Below are 10,415 nucleotides of genomic sequence, written 5' to 3'. Positions count from 1 at the left end.
GAGAGAGGGAGACGAGGAGGACAGAGATGAGGGGGGATGAGAGAAGAGCAGTGTAAAGAGAAAGAGATGAGAGAGAGGGAGACGAGGAGGACAGAGATGAGGGGGGATGAGAGAAGAGCAGTGTAAAGAGAAAGAGATGAGAGGGAGACTAGGAGGACAGAGATGAGGGGGGATGAGAGAAGAGCACTGTAAAGAGAAAGAGATGAGAGAGAGAGGGAGACGAGGAGGACAGAGATGAGGGGGATGAGAGAAGAGCAGTGTAAAGAGAAAGAGATGAGAGAGAGAGGGAGACGAGGAGGACAGAGATGAGGGGGATGAGAGAAGAGCATTGAGAAAGAGATAAAGAGAAAGAAGAGCATTGTAAAGAGAAGAGATGAGAGAGAGAGGGAGACGAGGAGGACAGAGATGAGGGGAGATGAGAGAAGAGCAGTGTAAAAAGAGGGCTTGAGCCTCCAGAGCCTCAATGTCTAGGGGCTTGTTGTTCTGTAATTCAAATAGCTTTCTAAAGTTCATTTTTAAAAGCAGTAGAGTAGTTTTTCTTGTGTATATACACTAGCTAGACTCGCTACGCCCCTTAGCTTCTCTTAGGAACTAGGCTGGTGCCCATGCACCTTACTACTGCCAGCCCGTTGCTAGGGAACTACAATCTAGCCTTCCCAGTGTTACTACGAATACAATGATCCTTTTGCTTTGCTGTCGTCAGGGGCAACTCTCTCTGTGCATTGTAATAGGCTACAACCAGTCTCTGAAATGCATGGTATGTCCTGAAAACGACACACTTCTTTGCCTACAGGTCCCAGCATGCACCTGGCCCTCTGGGGTGGGTAGGACCCAGCCGTGCAGCGTGATTGGCTGTAGTGGTCTGACTGACAGGTCCGAGGCTGCTCCTCCTCAGGTCTCCCATAAGGAAGAGGTTGTAAAGCTTTAAAGGAGAAGCCTGTTTGTACTGTTTGGGTGTTTTTGGTTTAAAGCCATGTGTATATTTTATTAGACACTTAGTGGGATTGGTAGGTTTTGTTTGGGATACCGTTAGCCTGGTCCCAGATCTGTTTGTGCGGTCTTGCCATACCCCTATTGTCATTGTCATGTTACAGCACAAACTGATCTGGAACCAGGCTAGGATGCAGCTGGGATGGACTTTTCCTCAGCTTGTGGAGATCTGAGAGGATTTGATTGGTATAACCAATATGGTGAAACTTCCACCTAGCCTATCAGAGGGCAAGGTAGCTGTAACAAATTGCTTACACCTGTCAAAGGGCTTAGAGGATGATTTGGGATGGAAGGTCGTCGCTGGAGAGGCTTGTTAACAGCACAGGTCCAAATAGCCCCGCTGAGGAACAGGCCCTTATCTCAGGCCCACGGCATGCTCAGGTCTGCGTTCATTAGGGCACACCATTGTGGAATGTTCCAGTAGAAATATATGCAGAACAACTATGCCTCTGACATAAGGAATCACGTCAGCTCTATTCAAGACAGTTCTAACGTTCCACAACGTTTACCTCCTCAACATGCTCCTGGTACAAGAGGTTTGGTTCTAAACGGGAACCATCAGCATGCTAGGTAGTAGTGGCTGTACTATGTCTTGATCCAGGTTAGCTCTGAGTCTCATCTCATGTATGGTTCACTATTACTGTGGTTATGGTCTTTAAAGGTACTCTATTCACTCAGCGGCCAGTAGAGGGAAGCATTGTGTTGTGTGATATTGAACAGCTATGAGACTAACGGCCTCTAGTACCTTCCACTGTAATGCTGTTTATTTTCAATCTGAAAGGACTTGATGGGTGTAGCGGCAGAGCCTAAGCATTCTGGGGAAATTCCAGCTAGCCTATCAGAGGTCTGGGTCAAACAAATCCCATATTGTTATTCCATTCAGGTCTACTGGAGTGTGTAGTGGGGAGGGGCTAGACTAGAGCCTGGGTACCAGTCTGTGCTCACATGACACAGAGTACATGACCTGGAATGCTAGCAAGACAGGTTCCGTATTTCAAGCTAGCTAGACTAGTGTGTGACCCTGTGCCCTTTGACCCATACTTGACCCTGGTGTGACTCAGACGTCCCTGCTACGCCTCTTTCCTTACCGTCCGTCCATCTGACCTGTCCCACTCATGTACTGCACTTTTTAACCTGATTTACAGAGATCACTAGTTAGGAAATATTATTAGTGACAAATATTCATATTTAGACTAGGTTATAGCATCAAATACTTTATCATTATCAAAGGTAATAAGATTTCATGTAGACATTTATTTGAGATGTTTTGTTGTGCCTCCATTGTGTGATGAACCATTGAAAAGGGAATCCAAGCTGTCATGTTTTTAAAACTGTATATCAGTGCAAACCAAAACCCATTTTTAAATACAGTGAAATGCTTTGTGTTGGCTTGTGTGTGTTGTAATACCTATTACCTATGTAACCACGAGGAAAGAGCATCAGTTTTATACTAGGGTTTCTGCTCTGGGGGAGGTATAGGAGGAGAGGCTGTTCGTTCTATTGAATCTAGTTCTATCATTTACACCGTTGGCTCTATTGAATGTAGCTGATGGGTGATGGAGGTTGTTATGGGCTCTGTGTAGTTGGAAGTGTTCATTATTTTGTTTTCGACCTGGCGCCTCTCCTCCATGCTTCATAAAATACCCAAGATGACCTTTTTGGTGCATTTGCTTTAATAAAGGAAATGAGAAATGATTTGGTTATCTTATATTTATTGTCTTATAACGTGTGTGTGTGTGTGTGACACCATTTGTCAGTTCAGTCTTCTATTAGTGTTTGTATGTAATTTGTTTGTCAGAAGTGCAGCACTTGGGCTGTTCTGTAAATGTTTAGGAAACAAACACATTTTCGTTAAATTATGTCATATAATGCGGTGATAGCAGATGGGGATCAGAGGTCGTAGGTCACATCACATGGGGCAGGTCTATACAGAGGTCGTAGGTCATGTCACATGGGGCAGGTCTATACAGAGGTCGTAGGTCACATCACATGGGGCAGGTCTATACAGAGGTCGTAGGTCACATCACATGGGGCAGGTCTATACAGATGTCGTAGGTCTCCTCACATGGGGCAGATCTATACAGAGGTCGTAGGTCTCATCACATGGGGCAGATCTATACAGAGGTCGTAGGTCTCATCACATGGGGCAGACCTATACAGAGGTCGTAGACCTCATCACATGGGGCAGATCTATACAGAGGTCATAGGTCTCCTCACATGGGGCAGATCTTGATGCTGTCGGATGACTGGCTGAACTGACCCAGAGCGAAGTCCAGTCCAACACCAACCCCACTTCCCACCCCGAAGGCCGCATACAGTGGCTGTGTAAAGTTGGCACGGAACGTGTGCAGGTGCGCCATGCTCTCTGCCACGCTATAGAACGCCAGGGTGCCCGCGTTGAGGTCCAGGAACAACCCCAGACGCGGTGAGTATGTCACCGGGATGTCCCTCTTCTCATTGTCATGCATTGCCGTGCAACACGTATCCGACAGCTCCAGGCTCCATGATTGGGCGTTGTAGCCAAGCCCCGCCCTGGCGTCCGCCCCCTTCCTGCTCAGGGCTCCATAAGCCACGCCCATTGATGACCCCTTCCCCGCCAATCCACCTCCCAGTAACATCGCTGGGCGGAAAGGGGGCCTGGCACAGCACCTGGGTCCAGCCGTCGAGCGTTGGGGGCAGTCTGGGTAGGGCTGCCCTGCCCCCTGTAGGGTGGCCTTGGTGTTGCTCTCCGACAGGGTCAGACGCCGGTGGGCTGTCCTCGTGTCTAGGGTCAGGGTACAGGCATCTGGGGGAGGGATGGATGGATGAATAGTTAAGTTGTGTGGATAAGGACTTTGCAGATTTGGTTGTCAGCTGTTGTGAGTACTCCTTCCCCTTGGCCCTAACCTTCTAAAGTTTTCAGATCTGAAAGTTGAAATCAATATGGTGGATGCTACAATGCTCATACCTTTCCCTTCATGTCTACGAACATGGAAGGGTGAGGGCCAAGGCCACATGGTAGGGAGCTAACTGGAACAGGCTGTGTCTGTGTAGATGTTTAGCTGTTCTATACTCACACTGCAGGAACTCCTCTCTGCTCCTGGGCTCTGGGGCCTGGATGCTGGAGATGTCTATCTCCCTCACTACAGGAGACGAAGACAGGCAGTATGAGGGGAGAGGATCACAACCAGTGGTGGAAAAAGTACCCAACTTGAGTAAAAGTATTCAGTAGATACTTAAATGGAGAGTTACTCCAGTAAAAGGGAAAGTCACTCAGTAAAACACTACTCCAGTAAAAGGGAAAGTCACTCAGTAAAACACTACTTCAGTAAAAGGGAAAGTCACCCAGTAAAACACTACTCCAGTAAAAGGGAAAGTCACTCAGTAAAACACTACTCCAGTAAAAGGGAAAGTCACTCAGTAAAATACTACTCCAGTAAAAGGGAAAGTCACTCAGTAAAACACTACTTCAGTAAAAGGGAAAGTCACCCAGTAAAATACTACTCCAGTAAAAGGGAAAGTCACTCAGTAAAACACTACTCCAGTAAAAGGGAAAGTCACCCAGTAAAACACTACTCCAGTAAAAGGGAAAGTCACCCAGTAAAACACTACTTCAGTAAAAGGGAAAGTCCCCCAGTAAAACACTACTCCAGTAAAAGGGAAAGTCACCCAGTAAAATACTACTTCAGTAAAAGGGAAAGTCACCCAGTAAAATACTACTCCAGTAAAAGGGAAAGTCACTCAGTAAAACACTACTCCAGTAAAAGGGAAAGTCACCCAGTAAAACACTACTCCAGTAAAAGGGAAAGTCACCCAGTAAAACACTACTTCAGTAAAAGGGAAAGTCCCCCAGTAAAACACTACTCCAGTAAAAGGGAAAGTCACCCAGTAAAATACTACTTCAGTAAAAGGGAAAGTCACCCAGTAAAATACTACTTCAGTAAAAGGGAAAGTCACCCAGTAAAACACTACTCCAGTAAAAGGGAAAGTCACCCAGTAAAACACTACTCCAGTAAAAGGGAAAGTCACCCAGTAAAACACTACTCCAGTAAAAGGGAAAGTCACCCAGTAAAACACTACTCCAGTAAAAGGGAAAGTCACCCAGTAAAATACTACTTCAGTAAAAGGGAAAGTCCCCCAGTAAAACACTACTCCAGTAAAAGGGAAAGTCACCCAGTAAAACACTACTCCAGTAAAAGGGAAAGTCACCCAGTAAAACACTACTTCAGTAAAAGTCTAAAAGTATCTGGTTCTAAATATAATTAATTATCAAAAGTAAAAGTGTAAATCATTACAAGTTATATTATATTAAGTAAAGCAGAATACACCATTTTCTACTTTTTTAAATGTACATATAGCATGGGCACATTCCAACACTGAGACATCATTTACAAAAGATGCATATGTGTTTAGTGAGTCCGTCAGATCAGAGGCAGTAGGGATGACCACGTGTTCTCTTTATAAGTGTGTGAATTGGGCCATTTTCCTGTCCTGCTAAGCATTCAAAATGTAATGAGTACTTTTGGATGACAGTTAAAATATATCAAGTAAAAAGTACATTATTTATTTTAGGAATGTAGTAAAGTAAAAGTTGTACAGATGCTCCAAGAAACTACTTAAGTAGGACTTTAAAGTATATTTAATTAAGTACTTTACACCACTGATCACAACAAGGGTAACTGTAAATATAGGGCAATATGCTTTCCTCAGATGTAGAGAGGAAGAACTGGAGAATGAAGGAAAGGAATGAATGATGACTCACATGCAGGGAAAGCTGGCATCTGATTCATGATGGGGTCAGGGGTCGGCGGATCCAGGAAAAGGCTAGTATTTACTTCCGGTTGGGATTCAGTCAGTGCACCCATCCCCCCTGTCAAAACAGTATGTTTATAGCCATGATTTTCAAACAATGTGCTGTGGCACCTGCAAGGTACATTCTGAGGTACATTATACAGTGTCTGCACTGGAGAAAGGCTAGTAAGACCAGGGTTTATGACCTCTGATGGGGTTAAAGCGTTGAGGGTCGGGACCATAGAGATATACAGTGGGGCAAAAAAGTATTTAGTCAGCCACCAATTGTGCAAGTTCTCCCACTTAAAAAGATGAGAGAGGCCTATAATTTTCATCATAGGTACACTTCTACTATGACAGACAAAATGAGAGAAAAAAATCCAGAAAATCACATTGTAGGATTTTTAATGAATTTATTTGCAAATGATGGCGGAAATAAGTATTTGGTCAATAAAAAAAGTTTATCTCAATACTTTGTTATATACCCTTTGTTCGCAATGACAGAGGTCAAATGTTTTCTGTAAGTCTTCACAAGGCTTTCACACACTGTTGCTGGTATTTTGGCCCATTCCTCCATGCAGATCTCCTCTAGAGCAGTGATGTTTTGGGGCTGTTGCTGGGCAACACGGACTTTCAACTCCCTCCAAAGATTTTCTATGGGGTTGAGATCTGGAGACTGGCTAGGCCATTCCAGGACCTTGAAATGCTTCTCACGAAGCCACTCCTTCGTTGCCCGGGCGATGTGTTTGGGATCATTGTCATGCTGAAAGACCTAGCCACGTTTCATCTTCAATGCCCTTGCTGATGGAAGGAGGTTTTCACTCAAAATCTCACGATACATGGCCCCATTCATTCTTTCCTTTACACGGATCAGTCGTCCTGGTCCCTTTGCAGAAAAACAGCCCCAAAGCATGATGTTTCCACCCCCATGCTTCACAGTAGGTATGGTGTTCTTTGGATGCAACTCAGCATTCTTTTTCCTCCAAACACGACTAGTTGAGTTTTTACCAAAAAGCTATATTTTGGTTTTATCTGACCATATGACATTCTCCCAATCTTCTTCTGGATCATCCAAATGCTCTCTAGCAAACTTCAGATGGGCCTGGACATGTACTGGCTTAAGCAGGGTGACACATCTGGCACTGCAGGATTTGAGTCCCTGGCGGCGTAGTGTGTTACCGATGATAGGCTTTGTTACTTTGGTCCCAGCTCTCTGCAGGTCATTCACTAGGTCCCCCCGTGTGGTTCTGGGATTTTTGCTCACCGTTCTTGTGATCATTTTGACCCCACGGGGTGAGATCTTGCGTGGAGCCCCAGATCGAGGGAGATTATCAGTGGTCTTGTATGTCTTCCATTTCCTAATAATTGCTCCTAGAGTTGATTTCTTCAAACCAAGCTGCTTACCTATTGCAGATTCAGTCTTCCCAGCCTGGTGCAGGTCTACAATTTTGTTTCTGGTGTCCTTTGACAGCTCTTTGGTCTTGGCCATAGTGGAGTTTGGAGTGTGACTGTTTGAGATTGTGGACAGGTGTCTTTTATACTGATAACAAGTTCAAACAGGTGCCATTAATACAGGTGGAGGACAGAGGAGCCTCTTAAATAAGAAGTTACAGGTCTGTGAGAGCCAGAAATCTTGCTTGTTTGTAGGTGACCAAATACTTATTTTCCACCATAATTTGCAAATAAATTCATTCAAAATCCTACAATGTGATTTTCTCATTTTGTCTGTCATAGTTGAAGTGTACCTATGATGAAAATTACAGGCCTCTCTCATATTTTTAAGTGGGAGAACTTGCACAATTGGTGGCTGACTAAATACTTTTTTGCCCCACTGTATAGAGGACTCATCTTTGTATCTGTGCCATTATAGAGTCTGTGGCAGCATGGGCAGCGCCATTGAGGCAATTTCCATTTTCTTGATTGGCTGATCCCTCCTGATGACCCGTTGTACATGACTCCAAGAATGTCACGAGGAGGGATTATCCAGTGGACTTGAAAGCCACCCAGTTGACTACATTAAAATGGTGGAAGCCCTCAATGGTGATGCCCGTGCTAATATGGCCTTTTGGCTACTAGAGGCCTCAATCATTCTCTCTGGTCGGGACTCACATGGGTTAACGCCACCAGTGTTGTTGCTGACTGGCCCAGGTGCCGGAGTGGCACGTCGATGGGAGCGGAAGAGACTTGCTATTGATCCCATCCGGCTGAAAGCTCCTGAGGCTGGGGTGGCTTGGGTAACAGCACCGGGGGTAGGGGTGGCTTGGGTAACAGCACTGGGTGTAGGGGTGGTGGTGGGTTCTGGTCTGGGTGTCTCTCTCCGGCTGGGCGTAGGGCTGGGTCTGGCTGACTCTCTACGACTTGGAGTGGGACTGGGACTGGCTGGCTCTCTACGACTTGGAGTGGGACTGGGACTGCGTCTGCGCGTCTCTCTTCGACTTTGGGTATGGCTATTTCTGGCTGGCTTTCTCCGACTCTGAGTGGGACTAGATCTGGTGCTTGGTCTGGGGGCTGCCTCTCTGGCTGTGGAGAGACGAGAGGTATTACTGGGTGAGCATGGCTTGATAGGACTAGAGGCGTCCACATACGGTTCGGTTTGCTTCTAGCAGAACTCTGCTAGGTGAAACGAACGTCTGACCTCTTGCTTGAAAAATCTCAGTATTACTGTTTGGTCCCGCTTGAGCCACTGTAGCAACAACATACCCAGTAACACTTCCTCAAAAAATAAGAAAATAATAAAGATAAATCAAGAAATGTGTAATTATTTTTTATGTTTTTTTTGCCAGGAAGGTCCTAGTCGCGCAATTTTACTAAATTAACTAAAACGTTTGGTGCGGTATTTCTCAAGTGGAAAAATGTGCATTAAAACTAGCCAGCAAACAATCCCATTCATTGCTCCCACTCCTACTAGGAGCAGTACCTAGTCCAGTAATACCATTGACCAATCACAGACCAAGGGGCGTAAACTTCGTACTAACGAACATCGACTTGGCTCAAGGAAAAATGTTGTGTTGCCGAACCAAAACGTCACAACGTTTCATCAGTCAAAACAGTTTAATCATATACTATGAAACATACAGTAAGTTTAAAGCCTGTCACATGCTTCCCAGTCAAAACAGTTCAATCATATACTATGAAACATACAGTAAGCTTAAAGCCTGTCACATGCTTCCCAGTCAAAACAGTTCAATCATATACTATGAAACATACAGTAAGCTTAAAGCCTTAAGTCAAAACAGTTTAATCACATACAGTGCTTAAAGCCTGTCAGTGCTTCCCAGTCAAAACAGTTTAATCATATACTATGAAACAAACAGTAAGCTTAAAGCCTGTCACGCTTCCCAGTCAAAACAGTTCAATCATATACTATGAAACATACAGTAAGCTTAAAGCCTTAAAGTCACGTGCTTCCCAGTCAAAACAGTTTAATCATATACTATGAAACATACAGTAAGCTTAAAGCCTGTCACGTGCTTCCCAGTCAAAACAGTTTAATCATATACTATGGAACATACAGTAAGCTTAAAGCCTGTCACGTGCTTCCCAGTCAAAACAGTTTAATCGTATACTATGAAACAAACAGTAAGCTTAAAGCCTGTCACGAGCTTCCCAGTCAAAACAGTTCAATCATATACTATGAAACATACAGTAAGCTTAAAGCCTGTCACGTGCTTCCCAGTCAAAACAGTTCAATCATATACTATGAAACATACAGTAAGCTTAAAGCCTGTCACGTGCTTCCCAGTCAAAACAGTTTAATCATATACTATGAAACATACAGTAAGCTTAAAGCCTGTCACGTGCTTCCCAGTCAAAACAGTTCAATCATATACTATGAAACATACAGTAAGCTTAAAGCCTGTCACGTGCTTCCCAGTCAAAACAGTTTAATCATATACTATGAAACAAACAGTAAGCTTAAAGCCTGTCACGAGCTTCCCAGTCAAAACAGTTCAATCGTATACTATGAAACATACAGTAAGCTTAAAGCCTGTCACGTGCTTCCCAGTCAAAACAGTTTAATCATATACTATGAAACAAACAGTAAGCTTAAAGCCTGTCACGTGCTTCCCAGTCAAAACAGTTCAATCGTATACTATGAAACATACAGTAGGCTTAAAGCCTGTCACGTGCTTCCCAGTCAAAACAGTTCAATCGTATACTATGAAACATACAGTAAGCTTAAAGCCTGTCACGTGCTTCCCAGTCAAAACAGTTCAATCGTATACTATGAAACATACAGTAAGCTTAAAGCCTGTCACGAGCTTCCCAGTCAAAACAGTTCAATCGTATACTATGAAACATACAGTAAGCTTAAAGCCTGTCACGTGCTTCCCAGTCAAAACAGTTCAATCGTATACTATGAAACAAACAGTAAGCTTAAAGCCTGTCACGTGCTTCCCAGTCAAAACAGTTTAATCATATACTATGAAACAAACAGTAAGCTTAAAGCCTGTCACGTGCTTCCCAGTCAAAACAGTTCAATCGTATACTATGAAACATACAGTAAGCTTAAAGCCTGTCACGTGCTTCCCAGTCAAAACAGTTCAATCGTATACTATGAAACATACAGTAAGCTTAAAGCCTGTCACGTGCTTCCCAGTCAAAACAGTTCAATCGTATACTATGAAACAAACAGTAAGCTTAAAGCCTGTCAC

At 44.1% G+C, this 10,415-nt stretch overlaps 1 protein-coding gene across 1 annotated transcript in view; it reads right to left on the bottom strand.

Annotated features, from left to right (window-relative positions):
• Positions 1-3,203: 3,203 nt before the first annotated feature.
• The window catches only part of LOC124025662, a 16,951-nt gene continuing 9,739 nt past the window's right edge, over positions 3,204-10,415 (bottom strand). The window contains exons 11-14 of the mRNA XM_046338997.1: positions 7,870-8,356; positions 5,732-5,839; positions 4,047-4,112; positions 3,204-3,775 (exon numbers count right to left, since the gene is read on the bottom strand). Coding sequence (XP_046194953.1) covers positions 3,204-3,775; positions 4,047-4,112; positions 5,732-5,839; positions 7,870-8,356 — 1,233 coding nt within the window. The remainder of the gene's footprint in view (positions 3,776-4,046; positions 4,113-5,731; positions 5,840-7,869; positions 8,357-10,415) is intronic.

Source organism: Oncorhynchus gorbuscha, unplaced genomic scaffold (assembly GCF_021184085.1).
Source record: "Oncorhynchus gorbuscha isolate QuinsamMale2020 ecotype Even-year unplaced genomic scaffold, OgorEven_v1.0 Un_scaffold_2332, whole genome shotgun sequence".
Lineage (NCBI taxonomy): Eukaryota > Metazoa > Chordata > Actinopteri > Salmoniformes > Salmonidae > Oncorhynchus > Oncorhynchus gorbuscha.
The sequence above is the reverse complement of the archived record's forward strand: the minus strand, read 5'-3'. Positions and strand labels throughout refer to the sequence as shown.